Source organism: Pagrus pagrus (genome assembly GCF_965226575.1).
Source record: "Pagrus pagrus genome assembly, chromosome: 20".
Classification (NCBI taxonomy): domain Eukaryota; kingdom Metazoa; phylum Chordata; class Actinopteri; order Spariformes; family Sparidae; genus Pagrus; species Pagrus pagrus.
The window spans coordinates 9283705-9305845 of NC_140207.1; the positions used below are offsets into that span (position 1 = coordinate 9283705).

Sequence of the window (22141 nt, forward strand, 5' to 3'; positions counted from 1 at the left end):
TTGCAATAACTTCTTTTTGTTTCCTTTTATTGTTTTTGTTTTGTTTGTTTTTTTTTTGTTTGTTTTGTGAATGAAAAATAGTTTATGGGGCCTTTGCATGAAAGCTGCAATTTGTTGTACTTGGGCAAATAACTGTGTTTATAAAAACTTTGGTCTTTATCGACTGGAAGTGTGATCGAGCTAAGTTTCAGACTGTATCCATACCAAATTGTGGACTTTTTGCCTTTTTCAAAGTGTTTTTGTTGTGTATCTGCAAAAAGTGTGTGTGAATTAAAATCCACCAAACAGAAACACACTTTGCCTTAAAGTTCAAGTGTGAACTTTTTATGAAACAGAACTGTGCCGAATCAGAGAAGCAGTATTACTTCAAATGCAGACTATTCAAGTTTAATGCCTTTATGAAAAACTGCTGGTACGACATTATGAATTTACTCATCAGCGTATATCTATCTATATATGAACATGTTTAAATAAAATTACAACACAGAGTTGTAGAATACAATGCTATTTTTTATTTTATGTTGGAAGTATTCTTTGGTATAAATGTACATAATTTGTATCATGTATTAATTGTGTAATTAACTGCCTCCTGAAAAACTGCAAAAGAAGAGTAAATAAACCTTGAAGATTATACACAAACAAGTTTCTGGCATCTTTAAGTGAAGATATATTTCCATAAAAACATTCAAAAAACAACAGAGGTTTGGTGGAAGCTGCACATGTGACCTTCAATCATTGCTGAGCTTCAAAAACGTAGAAAAGAAACAAGCTAAAAAGAGAAAAAAAAATGTACAATAACAGTTTTCAATGAATGTTGCCAAGATGTCAAATATTCACAAATGTAATCACAAACATTATTAATTTGCATAGCATGACAATCCTTTCCATGCAAACGCCCACTCCTTCTATGGGCGGTTCAGGATCACATTCATGGAGGATCAAATTCATGGGGTTGGAGATTAAAACATTCGCAAAAGCATCCAAACATTATGCAAGGGAAAGCCTTGAACAATTCCCAGGCATGTTTCCTCAACAATGCCTTATCTGCATTTCCATACTTGCACCGCTAGTCTTTGAACGCCATGTCTAACGGCCGGTGACTAGCATTAGAGCAGATAGGCCTGCTCCCAGCACTGTCTTCACGACGGTCAGTCTTCCTCGCCGCTTCTGAAAAGGAGCCTGTGCTTCTATCACAAGGCAGGAATGGGAGTCGAAAAGGGGGGAGAGAGAGGAGGGAGGGAGGGGAGGGAGGGAGGGGGGAGAGAGGAGAGACACACACTAGAGAGGGAGAGAGAGAGAGAGAGAGCAATGAAGGTCAAAGCCTGTCATGGCTGCAGGTGGCTGGTTTCCCCCCCTCCCGCCCCTCAGTAACCCATTCTCCACACACAGCTTTCTCACTCACTACTCTCCCTCTCCCTCCCTCTCTCTCTCTCTCACACACACACACACACACACACACACACACACACACACACACACACACACACACATCTTACTATCACTTTTATTTTATTCTTGCCTGGCACGCACACATCTCTGCACACTTCATTCATTTCTCGATCCTCCTCGCACGCACACATACCCCTGTTGTTTTGGCCCTTCATTCAGCGCGTCAATAGGAACCTTCATCAAAATATTCGCAGGCAGGGAAGCTCCCTGAAGTTCAGATCGGGACACCAATGCATGAACAATAGCTGGAGCTGTACGGCTGCGTGGCGCACATTTCTCCTGGAACAAAAGCCTTCATCGGAGAATAATTTGTCTCATCTCTAGAAGTGGTCAAGTGATCAAAAGTGGTCTTTAGTCGGGCCTTTAACTGCCTCACGCAGCGGGAAAGTCTTGCGTTGCTGTGTAAACATAATATATGACATGAATCATCAGTAATATTGAGAGATAAGACTTGAGAAATAAACATCTGAACGGGAATGAGCTGCAGGAATTGTAAAAATAAATAAATAAATAAATAAAATGCCTGGAATAAAAGTTATTTTCTTGACTGTGCTGCCAATTTCTGAAAGTTCTCATGCTGCTACAAAAATGGAAGTGAGCGCAGGATACATCAGGAAAGTATCAATGTCTACCTCTAAACACAAAAGGGCCCCCATCCTGCTATGACCTCTCCCTACCATCCTCCCCCCTCCCCTACTGTGTCATTTACCCACAGTTTCTAAATGCTTCCTACGGCCGGAGTGGAATCTGCTCGGAGGTGCCTGGGCTTTGTGGCGGAAACATAATTAAAGTGGTGAAAGATGTAAAAGGTGAAGAATGGGGATGACATCAGGCCAATTTCACACTTGGCACTCGAATGGCTAGGTCCAAGCCAGGACTCTTGCCTCGCAACGCAGATCAAAGCCCACTGTCACCGCACCAGTGCAGGAAAAAAAAGAGGCAAAAGGACACCTAACTATGCTAATCCCCAGGACGAATATATTTTAATCTTGTTAGAATACAAGTTAATGCCGTGGCTCAGTGACTGAACTTTTTGGCAAGAATGAGAGGTGGACAGAATTACTTTTACCTTTTCTACATGAGGTGCCTCTGTCTGGCACCGGATAAACAGCCAGAGTCTGAACAAACTTTCTTTTGGCCAAACTCGGCATATTATCAGGCCGCGTACTGTAAAGGCAGCAGATAGCAGTCGCAAGCCACTGAAAAGGCGAGCAACAGTTTCCATTAAGAACAACGAGGGGGGAAAAAAAAACCCAGTGGCTGTGTCAGTGACCCCGTCTGAATCCCCACTAGGGCACCTAACATGCAAAGGAAATGAGTATTTTGTGGACTGGTTTGTCCCCTCTCACATTGAGCCCTCCTTTCTCAAAAGCACCTTGGTAACCCTTGATCTCTCATGTATGGAAGTCAGGGCGCTGGGGCCTGCAGAAGTTGACTAGGCAGACAATAGCAAGCGGATGCTTTCTCGAAAAGTCACACCCAGGCAACTCTCATTTCACACACCGTGTTTGAGCGACCCCTCGAAAAAACAGATGCAAGACTTTTCAACTGAGATTCTTTTTGTTCACTTGATGAAACTCAGAAAAAAAAACAACCCTCCATGAACTTTTTCCCATGTAGCCACCCTATCTGGTTTCGTGAGCGGCTGTTTTCTTGCTTTGGGGAGTGAATTAAAACATTAAATTGACTTTCATTAAATTTCACAAAGTTGTTTATTAAATGGTTTGACCAGCAGTGCTTCTTTTCTGCACTGGATGAATCATCGATGTGTCCCAAAAAGATAATTCTTCTTGCTTTGGGGAAAAATGTGGAAATCATAATGATGTTTGTTTATAAAGAGTTAACATTAAAAAGTTAGTGTTGGTTCATAAAAAGTCATTTCAGACGACGATGCAGCTTGCATCAGTTGTTTAAGTTCAACCAGGATTTTTTTTGCAGATTGCATTTGATGTCACATTTACTACAGCTTTAGTAAAATGATTTGTGTTACAATGAAACAACAAACACTAGAAACTCTACGTTGAAACATTAAAAAATCATTTCAAACTGAAACGTCAAAAGACTGTTTAATTTAAACCTAATGCTTACACTTAACATTACAAAGGCTGCAACTAGCGATTATTTTCATTACTCGGTTTGTTTTTTACATTTTTGCAGCAATCGATTAATCATTGAGTCCATCAAGTGAAAGATAATCCTTTTTTAAAAAAAGCCACAATTTTCCAGAGCGTGAGGTTACAAATTGTTTGTTTTGTCCAACCAACAGCTAAAAAAATAATATATTTGAATTTATGACGACATAAAACAGAGAAAAGTAACAAATACTCATGGTGTGGACACTAGAGCGACTCAAAGTTTAGCATTTTTCTTTAATGAATGACTTTAACTTATTGATGACCAGATGTGCTGTACATTAACTTTCTGTTGATTGACTAAATGATTAACTAATTGTTTCAGTATTAAATGTAATGATAATTATTATAATAACAGTTACACAACTTCAGTTTGTGCAAAATGCACTCTTGGTTTATTTTCAACTTTAAGTTTACAACGACTATAACTAGCAAACATTTTCCTTAGCTATTAAGTTGTTGTTTACCTTCTTTCATCAGTCGTCTCATCATTCAGTCAATAAAATGACAGAAAATACTGAAAATAAATCCCGTCACAATTTTCCAGAGCATAACGTGACATCTTCAAATTGCTTGTTTTGTCCAGCCAACAGTCAAAACTCCAGAGATATTGAATCTAAGATGACATAAAAGAGAGAAAAGCATCAAATACTCACATACTGGGAGCTGGAGCAGTCAAGTTTCCTTCAACTGATCGATTATCAGAATCGTCGTAGGTTAAAATACTGGAAATACAACCACAGTTTGAGTAAAAGGTGCATTTCCTTTATTTTTAACTTTATGTTTGCGCTTAACTTGAATAGCAATTGTTTTCCCTTAGCTGTTAAGTTGTTGTTGTTTACATTTTGCATCAGTCGATTAATCGCTCAGGATACAGAAGGACAGAAATTACAAAGAAAAGGCTGTCACAATTTTCCAGAGCATGAGATGACGTCTTCAAACTGCCGACAGTCAGAAATCCAAAGATATTGAATTTTACGATGACATAAAAAAAGAAAAGCAACAAATACTCACAGTTTTGAAGCTGGAAGCAGTCAAAGTTTCACATTTTTCCTGATAAATGACTGCAACTACTGGATTATCAGAATTGTAGCAGGTTGAACGTTCTGTTGTTTCAGCACTAAATATACTGACAATACCATTAAAATGTTGTTCAAAGGCACATTTAGTTTATTTTTTTACTTTATGTTTACACTTAATATCACACAGGTAACAACTAGCAATTATTTTCATTTGTTGTTTACATTTTTCAGCAGTCGTTTTAATCATAAAGTCTATAAACCACTAAACGAAAAGCCCATCACAGTTTTCCAGAGCATGAGGTGACGGTCCAACTAACAGTCAGAAATACAAGATGCTGAATTTATGATGATGTAAAAAAAAGAGAAGAGCAACAAATACTCACAGTTTAGAAGCTGGAGCCAGTTAAAGTTGAACATTTTTCTTGTTAAATGACTTAAACTTAGCGATTATCAGAATTGTTGTAGGTTAACGTACTAATCCGTTAATCAACTAATTGTTTCAATACTAAATCTAGTGCTAATACCAGTAATACAACTGTATTATGTGTAAAATGCACTTTTAGTTGTTGTTTAACTTTATGTTTACCCTCAATATAACATGGACTGCAACTAGCGATTATATTCATTACTTATTAGTTTTTGGTTTTTTTAAATAGTTTTCATCAGTCGATTAATCGTTCAGTCTATAGAAGGACAGAAAGCCTGGAGCCAGTCAGAGTTTTGTATATTTCCTAAAAATTTACTTAAATTCAGATTATCAGAATTGTTGTAGGTTAATTGTCTGTTGATGGACTAGTTGACTAACGACCAATGCAACTATAGTTTGTGTAAAATGCATATGGCTTAAACTTTATACTTTCCCATATATTAAAGCAAATCAAAAATACTTAAAGATCACTTCTAAGTGTTGTAACACCTACAGCTGTAGTTGATCTGCAGATGAAGGTTTCTCAAATTCGATCTTCGAGTTTCTTAGTAAACTCGGTACTGAACATTTTACAGGGGCCTACTTTCCTGCTTCCTGAGCTCCCTGGAATAAACTTAAAAATAGATATGCAACAACACAAAACCTTCATAATAAACAAGCTTAAAAAAGGTTCTGACTGCACAGAAATAATATCTTTCTCTGACATCTTTTGTCACAGTCTTAACCTGTGTTCAATACTGTATCTGTGAAGCACTGAAGTAAACAATGTTGAATATCTACCAAAATCAGTCCCTGGTTCATGTTTGAGACAGGTTGTTAACAGTATCACAGAACCGAGACTAAAACATGGAGTTCTCTAGTGGAAATACAAATGCTCGCATGGGGTCCAACAGGTATGAGTTGAGTGTGGTATGCTTCATTATAATTTCATAATTTATAAGTCGAGGGAGTTTATGCAATGAAAACCAGACATCTTGAACAGAAACTGTCAAGGTGGTTGTGTTTCTTCGTCTTCCTTATAGTCTACTTCTACATACTAAATTAAGATGTACAGTCATGCCATTTCTGGCCTTTGTTACAGAGTTTGTGTTGCTTGCTGACACAGCTAGACAGGGTCAAGGATACATCTGACTCACCTCAGGCCCCCTGCTCTCCCCGGGGACTGGCCTGTCACTCACTTTGTGGTTACGCATCATAGCTGACAGAGGCACAAAGTGAGAGCTCGATGCCGCATCAACAGCAGCAACATCATCACCAAAACCCATCCTTAGCATGACATCTTCCTCCTGGTCCACCACCACCAGGAAAGGGGGAAAAAACAACATATTCACACCGAGAGGCAATAATAAAATGTCATTCAGTGTGAGGAGGAAGGCCTAAAAATAGAAGATTTGGACATTTACCTTAAAATTCTCCACACTGTGCTGCGGATGTGGAATACCTTGCAATAGAGTTGTTATTGAGTTCGAAGCCAGACCTGCAAAAAAAAACATGATTGGGTGCAATACTTAATTTCACAAGGTTTATTGAGACCGCATCCACACATCCACGCCCTGTGATCCGGTCTAAATGGGTCTCTGGCTCAATGAAACAGCGTTGGGTTGGTGTAGCGTATAGCCTTTAATTGGTATTAGTTGGATGACATAATAAGCACATGCATAGAGCTGTTTGACTAAGAGCAAAGGGTTTCAATGATCACTGATCACAGCACTTTGTTCCTTCTGCATTAAAAATGAATACAGTCACTGAAATACTGTACTGCACCACTTCAGCATACAAATGATGCTGTGGCCAATGCTGACAAGCCAAACTAAGACTCACTACAACTAAGACACACGTATATGTGCATGTTTATGTGTATATTTATGCAGTATATGTATAATATATCTTGTTTTTTTTACATTTTGGATGCTAGAGCAGAAAATTCGGTGATATTCAGCGAGTGCTCGTCCTCGTCGTGCCCGGCTGCAACCTATAATTTGGAGAATAAAATGGCAGCTCGCCAAAGACCTGGGTGAAGAGTTCAAAAATTTTTCCATTGTATTGTAGTAAGGGCCACAATGAATCCAAAACAATGATACTTAGCAGAAATGCTTTCTATTAAGCTGCATGTGCACGATGAGCGGTGTCGCCTAACGCTCATTGTGTTTGGATGAATTTTTCTGAAATTCAGTGATTTAAAAGAAGCATGTACGGCGACATTTTGTTCTATATCCGCACAAACCGTTGGCTGAAAATAGTGAGTACTATTTCGAGTTTGGATAAATCTGTAACAAAAGAGGTTAACCCTTCATTGATTTCAGCACCGTCTACCTGTCTAGACTTCTTTAGATTCGACATTGTACTCAGATGGCCGAATGCACCAAAAATAATCATCTCAGTTTGAGTTGGCGTACGAGGCGAGCTGCGGCTCAGTCGACCGTGCCTCAGCTCACAGTAGTGGGCGTCTCTCTCTTTCTCCCTCTCACTCATTTTGCTGCATGCTGCCATTTTAACTGTTCCTGAGTGGCAGGCGAGAGGGCGGGGTTGATAGTGGCGGCCATGATGGTGGAATCGCTACACCCACTCCTGAAGGAGCAGCCTCAACATCAAAGCCAATTCGCACATTGGGCTATGTTGTGGCTCAGGCCAAAAACAGGGACTTCAGGTAAAGGACGAAGTATGACGTGATACAGAAGAAGACCAACATGTCACTGCATGCACGGCGAAACACTGGAATTGGAGAATAATTACGCTCTTCTTACTATTTTAAACAATTGCAAAGAAATTCACTCTTGTTATCTAAAAAAATATCTAAACTCATCTGGTCTGCAACATTTGCATGTGTTTAAAATTCAAATACTATATATAAATGCTGTACGCCAGTGTCAGTGATGCATCTGTAATATTTCCAGATCTTTTCTCATTAAATCATGCATGAATAAACTCTTAACTGTAAATACAAATTAAGAAAAGAGTGCATGCTATGAAGACGTGCTGCACAATACCTCCACCTACAGAAATATAAATCACAATTTTCATAAAGAAAAATAATAAAATAGATTGAAAAAATATTCTATGTCTTTCCCAAAATAGAAAACTATCCTGGCTAAACAAGCCACAACATAAAAAAAGCTTTACAGGCAAACAGAATAACAAAATACTGGATCAATGCAAGAATATTTTTTCATAGTTTTACCAACAAACTGCCTGTTGAATATCATATTTTACAAGATAAATCAAATTCAAAGATTACTTACTGCGCATGAGAAATAAAATGTCCAAAAAATGTATCAAACTCAAAAAACAATCATGAACCGAGAAGAGCTCGACTCCCTTGGTGTTACGGGTATGTCAGATTAAAAGTTAAAAAAATCATCCCTCCTTCCAAGAGTCATCGTGGGATCAGATGAGCTAAAGCAAACACACATAAAATTCTCAGGAAAGAAACTTTGTTGTTTAAGAGTTGAGAGGCAAAAGGTGAACGATATTGTTCTCTGGCCTGACGACCTCTATCCTAACTCATGATATAAAATAAAAAAGGGAAGTTTTGCCAACAAATTCATGCCTGTGGTCCCTCAAAGCAGATTGTGTATTATGTGGGTCACATCCATACCCCCGCCTCATTTCCCCACCCCCAACTCTGAAAATTAAAAAGAAAAAAAAAATGTCTTCCTTGGATGACCAGGGTGGCTCCTAACCAACTACATTTGAGGTCAAAGTTCATTATGTCCCCTTGGCAACACCAGGGCAACAAGCTACAGTGTCTAGACAGGTCATGGTATCCCCCCCCCATGCCCAAAGCAACCCACCACCCCCTGGCTCTTTCCGGAAGGAGGTGTCAGCAGCAGCCAAGTGCAGGGTAAACAGGGCAGGGGTGGGGGTGGCCTTTGGCCCTCATGAGGTCGGATCAGCACCTCCACCCTCCACTGATCAAAGATGAGGATCCTCCATGCCAGGGCCTTGGTCAAAAGGGGGCAGGGTCAGGAGATGAACTCTGCGTTTTCTGTAATCTAGACGTGTCCAGACCCGATTGTCTTCTTTCATAGCCCAAAATGGACCCTTCCGGTGCCGCTGATTACATTAGGGAGGACAGCCTCTTTTCACAGGGGCGCCCGGACAAAAGAGGCGCTTCCGTGCCCCTCGCCATCTGGTCCCAAAATAACAGAAAAGGTCCCAGGAAAGAAGAAAAAAAAAAAAAAAAAAAAAAAGCCCAGCCAGCACCCAGCCTTAAATGAAAGGAACGCTGTTTGAATAGATGGGATGGCTGGACAGATAAGCAAACATACAGTAAAGCCTCTCACGTTGGCGCAGAGATTGGAACCCAATCTAAATCAGCAAATAAAGCAGTGTACATGGGCTCTGATGAGCAGGTCTGCAAATCATTGACGGATTTAAGCAGAAATGGGATTCTGCTGTGCACCAAAGACGAGAACTGTGCCACACGTACGTCATTATTATTGCAAACTATCAATGCCCACAGGCTCTTCATCAGTTTAAACTCATCTATGTTGTACCACGTGGATAAAATTGTGATGGAAATGAGAAGAAAAACACTAAAATATGTGATAGTTTTGAGTTTTTATTACAATGCAGTCGATAAAAGGTGAAAATAATTTAAGACATGTGGTACATTATGCATAAACGCAACTAATAAAGCCAAAGTATATGGATTTTTAACTTTGAATTTAGTAAATCCGCATTGTTGATTGCCCATTAGCAGTATTTACAACCTCATAATCTGCTTGCTCTATGCCAGCCATATCCCCATTGGTTAGTTTTAACTTGTGTCCAGTCCACCTCAATCCAAGCTGTGTGTCAGCGTTTGGCACATAGTGACCGTTCCTTTTCCATATCAAATAATTTCGCTTATTTTTTTTTTAACGGATGCAGCTGCTGTTTGGGCACACATTATTTGGCCTAATTGCAGCTCATGTTGCCTTGAAGACTCCCAGAAATCCAAGTGCTGATTACATGGCCTCTATTATAGCTGAAAAATGCTGCTAACGGCATTCCACATAATAATATTGTTTGCGATTGTGATTAAGTTGCCTCAGAGTTTAGATTCTGTTTCGTCAAGTATTTAGTATGTAGACGCTACAGAATAACAGCCCAGCGTTGGCATAATCAAATGAGGACATGACTGTTTGAGTTGTCAGTCACCAGGACGTCTTTGCTGTCAAAGTTGGGAAATTTTGACATAATCATCTGACTTTTTTTTGAAAAACTGACATTAGACGAATATAAAGCAGCAAATGTCATTAAAATGAGTATCAATCTAATTTCAAATAAAAGGCTCTAGAGTGTTAATCAGAGTAAAAGATCAGTCCACAAGTCTTTATCTCTCTCTTTTGTAGAGTATGTCCGATTCTAAATCCGGCATGACTTTTGTTCGGGTCATAATAACGCGGTCTGTTCACTTCAGCAGCCTCTTTGAGTGTTTACATGTTTAACAGGTACTTCAGGTAAACTACAATGTGTTGTACTGTCACAAAATGTATAACTTGGGGCTTTTGGAGCACTGTTTTTGCCAACGCTGATTATATGCTCTGCTATGCATGGCTTGTTTCTCTCTCACAGTCCACAAGGAAATTTGGTAAATAAACAGCCTCATTAGTGGCAAAGGTGATGCCGCCCTTGATCTTGAATGGTTCTGTCAGGAGAAAGGTGAATGTGCAGCATTGAGAAATAAAGTTAGATTGAGTAGCCTGCCCATATGGGACTACACCAGCTTTGTTATGAAAACTGGTTTCATAATAGAGCTGAAAATCTAAATTCAGCTCTTGACTGGCACAAGCCAAAAACAACAACGAAAGAAGCACCGTCTGCGAGCACAAAACAGATATTTTTTGCACACATTATATAATTCAAACAGCTACAAATCACTGGGATCGTTTGCTTTAAGGCTAAATTTAATATTTCAAGGATTCCCAAAATCTTTTGTCACTCTGTCCACCAATCATGACAGGGAAACCTGGACTATAAACAAACGACACGACAGTAAACACAACCAGCTACAGTACAGCATTCATTTTTAAATGACTGCACATCTTCAAGGTTTCAGATAGACCCGTCATCTTAACTTTAAATGTAGATATGGGGGGATTTATAAAAATCCAAATTAAAGTATTGCCAGAACAAAATGATGTTTTAATGAATCATGAGAAACTTACATATTATTGGTGGAGCGAGGGCGTACAGAATATCCAAGGTTTTGATAAAGATTCTCTTATTATCTTCAAAGTACAGATCAAAATTATGTAAAGCTGATTTTAAGTACAAGAATTTCATGTAATTTTTAACATCTTGTTAAATTTTGCTTCAGTGTTAAATATACAGCATCCCAGGTGTGACTTAGCACAAGTTTCTTTTACATAAGGTATTACATAAACCAGATGAATCGTTTACATTACGACTTTTTTTCCTCTCTACACGTCCTAATTTTCCATCTTTTCTCTGCCTGCTTCATTCTTCATTATAAATCACATCCACCTTCAGTCATCTGCTTTAAAATCGACATTTAAATGAAGTCAAATGAAAATGAAATGCATGAAAATAACGAAAGAAATAACTGCAGTCCTACAGCGAAGGAAGGAAATCAGGGAAAGCACCTGAAAATGGCCAAACGGTACAAATAAATAGGCAGATTCTTAAAAATGTGAAGTGCGAATGACACTCTGCTGGTATGATTTTTGACAGCTATATCCTGAGATGAGTGGAAATTACTGTAGACTTCAGTGTCTTGAAAGACCTACTTCATACATGACAACAAGCTCTTCTCATCCCTGCTGTGATGCAGCAACATCCTGCAAGTATTTTACATCAGATATTTTTTTTTTTTTTCATCTGTGTCATTTCCAGGAGAAGCAGTTAAAATAAAAACAATATGGAGAGAATAAACTGCAGCAGGTGGGGTGCTGTGATCCGTCTGCTGTTCTTGTGATGAAAAATAAGAGACTTTTTTTCCCCCCAACACCAAATAAAAGTTCCTAACTTCAGAGATGAGGCTCTATAATGCTGAAGCCTTGGTGGAATTGCAGGCAAACGAGGCTCTGACATGCATAAACATGGCCTGGACAGTCAGTTACCAACCATATTGGTTGTCCTTTTCTAATGATGCTGCACTCTTGCCCCTGCTTTGGTTCCCTACAGCACTGAAAGTCAAACCTCTGAAAGAACACACAAACTGGTGTGGCTGTTGTTGCTTTTCTTTGTTCTTTGTTTGCTTGAAGAGAACTTTTTGGCCTTGAAATTATTGATAAAAAAAAAAAAAAAAACAGTCAGAAAAAAGGCTTGCAGACCAGAAGAGAATACAAAATGCAAGGTAAGTTAAGGCCAAACTGTTTGTGGAGATCTGTCGAGGTGAAAATGCGGCAAGATGACAACACACTGATAAATTGTGCAAAAGTAAAACAGTTTTTGGGGCCGATGCTGATACCGATATTAGGGAGTAAAAAAATTCTGACACCCATTTTTTGAAGTGATCCCTCAAATGTGACAAAAACATGTAATTTGGGCAGGATATTTTACAGCTTAACATAAACTTTGTTGCCTAAAATGACATCAGTGAACCGAAACAGTAAACTTCACTGGAAATTTAAAAATGATCATCCCAAGCGTCGTTTTCTGCACTGTGTTCTTAAAAATCCAAATAGCTTTCGTATCGGCTGATATCGATCACAAATACAACGATACTAATATATCAGTGAATAATATCAGCCAACTGATATAACGGTCAGTCTCTGGACGACACCATTGTGACGTGCATGAAGTAGCATTGGATGTGAACACGTTTAAACACACAGTATGTCATTTCTGCCGCTAGGGGTCTCTCCATCAAAATAGTAACAAAACATGCGGTTTCAAGTAGTGTGGGATCATGGGAGTTGCTGTCTTCGTTGTTCAACAACCACAATTGCTGATGTAAATCCATCTACGTGACTCAGGCAGAAAGGTTTACGGACAAGGTAAAGTTTCATAGTTTTATTCACGCCAACGTCCTTCCACACTCTCCGACTCTTATAGCGACAGGCGACCGAATAAACCGCACCATTAGCTTGAATTAAGTTATGAATTTATCTGGGTGTGTGAACATTGTTGTAAATGTTTGGGGTAGTGTAAGTACACAACTCAATAAAATACATATATAACAAAGGTCATGTCGGTTTTAGACATTTTACTTCAGAAAAAACATAATAAACATAATCTTTGAAAGAGTGGGAATCAAATGAACACCTTAGGTATCAGCCAATTATTATTCACACAGCTGAATATTATTACAATTTAAAATTTTCAGTGCAACGCTGGCGTAAATGTAAAAACTTGCTTTTCTTTTCTCTAAGCTCAGACAATCTCACACTGACATCTTACAAACAGAAAACTGTTTTATATTCATGAACTACTTTTGCCACTTTTTAAAGCAGGTAGCGTGGTGAAAAAAAATAATGCAGAGGAACGAAATTCACAAGCAAACTCCTCATGCAGTGCTGCGTATAATCGTGTATCACCATGTATCTGCATTGTGTATTTCCAAAATACTTGTGGAAATATATTTTTGACAGAATGCAAGAAAAACACCAGCAGGTCAAGCCACAACAACTGACAAACACCATCCAGTGAAATATTTCCAGAATTTTCCCTCCGATGCTCTGACTTCCCCAACTTTCACCACTGTCTCAGTGAAGACAGCAACACTGAAGGGAGCTCTCTTCCTCCTGCTATCACGAATCAACCAGAATCTCAATCCTGTACGTCATCTACATCCAATTCTTTGTTTATGGGTAAATAAAACCTAAAGGAAAAGACAGAATTGTCAAGTCCAGCCCACTACTGATTCAGTGCGTGCACGTGTCTGCTGGGGATTGCACATAACTGGCAGACACCAGCTCGCTTTCACAACTGTGGGATAAGTGATTTGAGTGTGACATATAGAGGGCAGGTGGTGCCAGTCAAGTGAAGTACACAAGCGTGGTCCCAATCTGTAGTTTCTTAGCTCCGTAATTAGTTATTTTTCCATAGCAATCTCCAAATTATGTCATCAGGCCTTACAGAGTACTCATTATACACTGCAACAAACAAGCTGGAAATAACACTCAATCCTATGGAGACCTGAGAACTGCGTTCCAGGGAGGGACTCGAGTCGCTGTGTGAAACCAACAAGAACCAACACGACACCTGGCATTTTCCAGCTAAAGTGGGCTGTTGCACACTGCTGAGCACAATGGCGAGGCGTGCTTCTTAATTGTGCAGGTTTGAGAGTGCTGAAGAGGAAAAAAAAAATGAAAGAAAACACACATATGGTTGTCCATATAGAGGCTTAAAAACCAGCAGCTTTTTTTGGGATAAACACGCATTTATAAATAAAAACAGACGTGATCGATGTTTGGACATCTTCAAGAGCAAAAACATTTCCCAAAAGTTGTTGTGACTTGGCATCAGCTCAAACGTCTATCTTAAATGTGAATCATGCCTATCTGTAGCAGTTTGCTAGTCTGTGTTTACTTACAGTAATTGCTCACTCCAAAGGCAATGCCCCACAGCATAAAAATATTTTAAAGCATCAGGGAAAATCAAATTATAAATAAGGAAACGGGAAAAATAGCAGAAGCAAAGAGAGGTGTTTAAAAAAATAGCAAACCTTTCTTAAAAAGACCTCAGTGTGTCCACAAAATGAACAAAGTTTTGTTAAAAAGCACTTTGCATTGATTAATGTGCTCAGTCCACATTGGAAAAAGTTCCTTAAATATCGCCAGGGTTACAATTTTAAATTTTTTAAAAACTTTTCTCTCGCAGTACGTTTTATAAGAACTCATCTTTACTTCCCCTTTGAGGTAACGCTTATTAGTACTCTATTTTTTGCTATAAATGAACTACAACTTGACCTGTTGTAATCTTGGAAATACGGGGAGGGGAAATATCAATAAACAACAATAATCCGTCAGTAATCAATGTAAAGGGTGTCTGACATTTGTTGATTAGCGATTTACAGTGTGAATGAAAGGAAAAAAAAAACTTGTTGAAGGTATAGCGATGTCAGGTTCCTCGCAACTGGTTTGTATAAATATAAAGAGTTTGTGAAAAGTTTATTTTATTAGGCTTTTCTAAATATAATGAATAATTTGCTCTTTATTTATCTTTTGCAATATTCAGTATTCACTGCTCCGACTGAATTCAGTTTCAGGCATTTTGTGACGATCGTATTTGTTAGAATTAATAAAGTACACTTTTTAAACGCAGAGCAAAATGTCAAATTACTGCAATTGTTGGCAAATAACAACCAACACAGAAGTAAAGAATAATGGAGCACTTTGGTATTGATGTCCCAACATGAAAGAGGTCTAACACAGTTTAGTTAAGATGAATACCACTTCTAATTGCAAGAAACAAAAGTCAAAATGGATAAAACTTTAAGAAGCAACGAAAAGTGTCCAGACACGACCTGTTAACACTGATATTTAATATAAAATGTTAAAATTTAAAAGGGGTTATCGCATTAGCAGTATGAAGCTCAGATACTTCAATGAAATATTTTTAAAAGAAGTTACTGAAGCTGTTGGGGAGAGGTACAACACCTGCACGTTTGAAATCATCCTGCAGTGTCTGCACTCTCAGAAAAGTGACGTGGACCCTGACTTAGAGTCAGTGCAAACATTTTAAAGAGGGTAATTAGTTAACAGTTAAACGCAGTAATCACCTAGTGATGAAGATAAAAGGGCTCAAAGGAAAACAAACTGGAAATGGGCTGGTACCATTCACATCACAGTCGGATTCTAGAGGTCATCTGCTAAGTCCTGTTAAGAGCCTCAAAGGGCAAACGCTGAACATTGAGCACTTTTGTGTGAGTGTTTGGAAACGCAGGCAGATTTTAAGCACACAAACATGAAAAATATCAATTTCACATTTGGTTTAACGCTTTCACACTTTGTGTCACTGACACCCAGAGAGAAGGGCTGTGGAAGACAAAACACAGCTCCTGGATAAGGATCATGTTAATGCCTATCAATTAGGATCAAAAAGGGATTAACTGGCATGGTTGCAGCGGTAGGATGGGGGCCCATGCAAAGTCACTGAATACTAGGGGTCACACCCCCGACTTCATTAGGCCTGACCTTTCCACGCCATTGTGTGACAGGAAAGAGACCCTGCAGTCTGTGTTTCCCTTTTACCCATCTTAGATGGCTTATAGAGACTCAAATATGAGACATGCAGAAAAGCTGTTAGAGATCAGTGGAATATGAAATATTCACTTTCAAAGTCCAAGGAGACTTATTAGGTTACTGCAACTTGGTGCAGGTGGGTATTTACTCATCAACCCCCCACCTCGCTGCAAAGGAAATCATTTTTTTTTTCTCACCTTAGAGAGGAGTGAGATTTACTAATTAGTCATGGTGCAGCCTCCTCTTGCTATGATGTACCGCGGGGTTGACGAGCTCTAACTCTGACTTGCCGTCTTAATTCACAAAAGGTCAAATGGCAAAGTGAAAGCAGGTATTCCAGGTGTGTTAAAATAAGCCCCAATTAGGGAAAAATGCAAGCTCACCCTCAAGTCTCACATATCCAACTTAGAAGGAAACTTTGAGTTAAGCTCTCGAACTGGGGAAGTTTTAATGCTGTGCCATGTTTTTTTTACATATTCATTACATAAAGGGAGAGAAATGAGAACGATTGAGAGAAATACTTGATTTTCAGCGTTTAAGCAAGTCGACAACTTAAAATTGTACCTCCTACTGCCAATCAGGGTTACAAGTAGCCGCTGCAATATTGCTTTCACACCTGAGATTGAAAAAAAACATGTAAAACTTTATAGTTTCTCTTTTGTTACACTCCTGTTGCAGCATCTTTAGGGTTAAAAGGAACTAAATTTAAAAGTGAGCAAACTGTTTCACTATTCATTCACCCTGATTCTCAGAGTACCAGATTACAGTCTGAGCAGATGTTTGCAAGAACAATCACTTTATTGTTCAACTGTACCAAACTGTGGAGAACAGAATTTGATTGATTCTGAACTAAAATGTGGACGAATTAAACAAATATCTGCCGATTTGTCATCGCCAGGATGTAATATCAATGTCTGGCTGTAAAATCCAGTATTGGCCATGCTCTGTTGTGTGACTACAGGGTTAAAGGACACTTTGTACTTTACGTTCAATCTTTTATACCAAAGCTGAACAGGGTTTGGCCTGCCCAACAGCCCAGCTAAGAGCAAGGTGGGTTAGATAACTAGCGTTGACCCATTCTTACCAAAAGCAGCCAGTTTTTTCAGCCAGTTTTTTATAAAAAGGCTGAAAAACATTAAAATCTTTATGTAAAAAATAAGCTCAAACATTCAGGTATTGACGATTTTACACTGAGCCTGATATTCTACGGTTTTGTTAGAAGTCCTCTCTCAGACTTGACTTCTCCTCCTACAATCCAGCGCTAAGTGTTAAGAACTCAGTGAAAAGTTAAGAGTTAAGCAAAATAGCAGAAGTTCATCTCAGGCCAAAAGTTTCCTTCCAGAAAGTGAGTGCTCGTTCAGGCTGCTGTTCAGTTTAAGCAGGCATGCAGCTTTGCACTGCAGTCAAACAGTGGTCACCCAGGCCTACAGCCTTCTTTGTATCGTTCATGAGGGTGTTATAGATGAGCACACTCCATTTAAAAGTCAGTGGTGGATTTGCAGTCAAATTAAAACAGGAAGTATTGCTGGAGCTGTCAGTGTTACGCAGCTGAGTGGGAACGGACATGCTGCATGTGCACATCTTAAGACTGGCTGGGTCAGTGGAGAAAAAATGCAGACAAACATTCACACAACACTGCAGCCAAAGAAATCAAGTTATTTACTTACCTTTGAGAAAAAAAAGAAAGTTTTTTAACCATTCACAGTATCGTCATAAAGGCAGCCTTCTTCTAATGAGGGTCTAATATTCATGTGACGTTGATATTGATGTTGTGGCTGCACCTGAAATTCAAACCCTCTGCTCTGTCAGTAAGTGGTGTGTTGTGGTTGTGCTAACGATGAACAAAACGGTCTGCTATCTCCAGGCAAAGATCTTACTGTTGACCCAAGATCAATTTCATACCTCAGAAATTGCGTTCGAGCAGAGAACAAGATGGTCTGAAAAATCCACCCGATAAACAAGTCACTCATGTTGTTATTCTATTATTAAGGCATCACGAATACAGTCATAAAGGAAACACACTCAACTGTAACTGATCGGCAAAAATATCACAACTAAACAACGCAAAACAATATAGCATATTATCAAAAGCGTTTGCGTTCATCGTTTAGGAATTACCATTTAATACATTCAAGCGTTTCAAGTCTGACAACAGCTGAAGCAGGTTTAAGTTGAGCGTGCACGATTACAATTTAAAATGTCCATACTGTCTGGCTCCTAATTAAACTTGCGATATGGTGAAGTACTTGTTTTGCACCATCTACAAAAGGTCAACAGGTATAATCGTGCGAAAAAATAAATCAAATAAATAAATAAATAAATAAATTGCTTGGTAATTCCGACATGCCTTCATTCCCTAATGAAACCACAACACATGCACAAACCCAAAGTGCCTTTTCTCTCTCCATTTTCAAGGCAACAGAGCAGAGGGCCAGCTTAATATGTTACTGACAGCCACTGTTGTGTTACGTGGCATCAGAACACAGTCTAGCTTTCACACAAGGTCTTAACTTTAGACGAAAACAAGTATTCAGGAGGGTAAAGGTCACCTAAACCTTTCAGTGAGTCAAGTTAGCAGTTCCACATCACAATGTACAGTACTTTTAAATAAATGTTGCGATGGGCAGATTTCAGCATTTAACATGCATTTACATCCTGTGTAGCTTTATTATAAAATATATAAAGATCGCGTTTAATACTAAGAATTTTAAGTTAATGCAATGTAGTTACAATATAGAATACACACTGCATTATATATCGATTTAATTGCTTTAATTATCATTAAGCGCAATAAACATTATGATTAAAAAATATTTTATTACATTATTAGATTTTAGAATTAGACTACATATATGTGTGTTAATGCAACGAAAATGACATCGTGTATTATTACACAATATTTGCAAAATGAAGTAATATAAAAAATATATGCATAATATGATCGCACAAATTTGACACAAAATAGCATTTTAATGTTGTTAATTACTCGAGTGAAATATTGAAAAGTATTCTTTAGTTAAATAATAATTATAATGCACCACTCGCTTTTTTATTAAATGTGCATTTATTATATTTACCAAGTACTGCAAAGCATGATTTAACTACGTAGAGAACTAATTATACCTCCAATATATTTACCTGGTGAATATTTCAAATTACAAGATTAAATCATCAAACATATCAAGAAATGATCTTTTCATTGCCTTTGAATTTTTTTTTTATTCACGTCCACGACTTACTCATCACTTCATGTTTTAGATTAACTTGTAGTTTGTTTTCTATTTTGAAATGAAAAGTACTAATAAACAGCGCAAACTGTGCATCGCAGGCGAAATTTTCACTGCAAATAAATTCACTTTTTACTGTTAATATTATGCCACCGCAATATATTATTATACGTGTTGCAATTTAATTTCTGTTTCGACATTTTATTTAAATCTTTATTGATGTGCATTAGTGAATTATATTAAATATTCCACCAAAAGCAGCGGTGAAGTAGTTAAAAAGGCATGAAAGTAAAATAATATAATTTCATAATGAATCAAAATCGTCGTCCAAATACAAATTAATCGCGCTGAAATCGGCAAAAAGTAAACATATAGATCATAACCCGCAATTTACACAAGCATTTTTCACATGTTCCCGTTTGGTCATTATTATTTTAAAATCTGTTTCACAGAAAAGTTTGTCTGCTGCACAAAAGTCGAGTCGAGCCGTTTTCCAGCAGGATTTACGCTGTGCGTTCAGATCTCATTTTCTACAGGCTACGTTAGAGTTCATCTATTTCGCCAGAGCCTAAACCTAAAATGGACGCTGCTGGCTTTGAGCTATCGATGGCTAGGACCAGCGAAGGGTCACAGCTGTGCAGTTGTGCTCTTAGGAGGGAACAGGCAAATGGATCCATGTTTTGGCAGGCTGCCAGGAGACTCCTTAAAATACAGTGAAGGCCTTGATTTAAAATATGCCACACCAATGTCAAAGGAAACTGCGTCATCACGCAGCAGAGGCTGGTGAGATAAACAACCCACCGTTTGCAACAGACAATGGCAGGTGCTGCTCTTGTACAGAACAATGCTTTGAAACATGCTCAAATTTTACTCTGTATGTGCACAGAAATAACCCGAGAAATCTTTTCATTACAGCTCAAGCAGCATTAGAGCCTAGATGAAAGCCTGTTTTCTCCAGACATCATCATGATGTTAGACCTCGTGACTGCTCTGTGGGTGGAGACAACGAGCCAATAGAAAACCAGGATGAAGATTCAGAGCCCTTCTTGCATCAGCATTTTCCGGCTAAGCCTCAAGTGAAAGTTACAAGATCCATATCCATGATTATGTTATGAAGAGATCACAAATCTGTGTTAATAAAAAATTATTGCAGCTGACGAGTGAATGACAGCACTGAATTTGATTAGCCATTCCTCACCATCATATCATGTAGAATTGGCATTGCAAGCCAGAGCTCAACCTCTGTAAACACTGGTCTTTGCAGCAGGCTGCTATTTCCCTCAGGCAATCACATTCACTCACTGAAGCACCTTAAAGCATTCCTAGAATTGCTGTTCTCAACTTTTAACGTGCCCAAATGAGCTGTAATGAACAGGTCAACACAGATCTTACCATTCGGGCAGACATGCTCCAGCGTCGAAGACATGAAGGCATGTCAGGCTGCAAGAAACCATGGATCCTGTGGAAAAGACAGGGGGGAAAAAAACATCAAACAACTGTTCTCCTCGGTGATGGTGAAGAGACAAATTAAGTTGTGACAGACAGGGAAAATAAACAGAAAGAAAACTAAAGGACAAGCATTAAATCAAGCTTCACCGTTCGAGTTTCGTTCATAATACTGTTGACTTATAGCACATTCAAGCTTCATTGGTGGATGAAAAGTTACAGCAAATAATAATAAATAAATAAAAAAGTATCGCTGAAACTATTTGAAAGCAAATAACTGTAATAATTGTTTTCAATAACGTCTGTAGTCAATTGATAGAATATTTACTTTAAATAGATTAAATCAAATTTAAGAGGCAGTACTATGAAATGCATCAACCATTCACTCAGCATTATGGTCACGACTGCATATAACAAATTATCACCAACATTGAACAAAGTGCTCTACTGTATGCACAGCTAGCTACAATTTTAAGATATATAATCATCATTAAACCACAACAATATTGGAAGCCATACCGTCAAAAAAGCATAATCTGATAATGAACTGTATATTCAGCAGATCAGTCTACAATTAGAAGTTGCAACAAGTCACCCAGAGACAAATTCTTGTTCCTGAAACTCTGCTTTCCATTTTTTTTCTTACCTCTCTAATTGCAATTCCACTCATATTTTTGCCAGACACTGGATCAGGTTTGGGACAGGCCTGCAAAGATACTGCATGTTTTAAGTGTGTCTGTACGCTCCAGTGAAAACATAATCAACAAGAACTCAAAAACCATTAAGCAATATGACAGGACGAGACTAAAGGAGCTGTCTGGGAGCGGACGAGTATGCACTAAGTAGGTGATAATGAAGAGATCTGTCCAGGCTGGTCACCGATATGGCAAACTGATAAACATCACAGACTCACTGAGTGAAAGTAACTTGTAATGTCAGACTGAGGCTGGGAGCACTTTTAGAAGTTAATATCGCCTCTCCCTCCCTCACTGAAGAGAGAGGGGCTGTGAAAACAATATTGCAGCTTCTTTGACTTTTAAAAAAAAAAAAACACATCTCATTGCTCGGTGCAATAAACGATTTTTTTAACTTGTAAAAGATTAATATAAAATCTTTCCTCCACCTCAATCCATTAAACGGCAGGTTGCGGTTTACAGAACTGAACCTTCTGTGGAAATAAGAGGCTTATCTTCTCTTACATTATCATTCTATCACTACTTGATGGTATTAAGATAAGTTTCGCTGGCTATTATTACAGCACTTAACTGAGTCTAACGCAACAAAGCTGTAAAAAAAATAAAGT

At 38.4% G+C, this 22141-nt stretch overlaps 1 protein-coding gene across 10 annotated transcripts in view; it reads right to left on the minus strand.

The window, feature by feature from the left end:
• Window positions 1–22141, minus strand: part of LOC311249336 (uncharacterized protein) — a 37836-nt gene that overhangs the window by 11051 nt on the left and 4644 nt on the right. The window contains exons 3-8 of one of the 10 annotated variants that reach the window (XM_084340287.1): window positions 21485–21544; window positions 20785–20851; window positions 6434–6507; window positions 6167–6316; window positions 4238–4306; window positions 1384–1847 (exon numbers count right to left, since the gene is read on the minus strand). In XM_084340287.1, coding sequence (XP_084196413.1) covers window positions 4283–4306; window positions 6167–6316; window positions 6434–6507; window positions 20785–20818 — 282 coding nt within the window. In that variant the 5' untranslated portion in view covers window positions 20819–20851; window positions 21485–21544 and the 3' untranslated portion in view covers window positions 1384–1847; window positions 4238–4282. Of the gene's footprint in view, window positions 1–492; window positions 1188–1383; window positions 6317–6433; window positions 6508–20784; window positions 20852–21484; window positions 21545–22141 lie in introns of those variants that run through there. The other 9 variants (XR_014621155.1, XM_084340285.1, XR_014621158.1 and 6 more) reach the window with 9 other exon arrangements.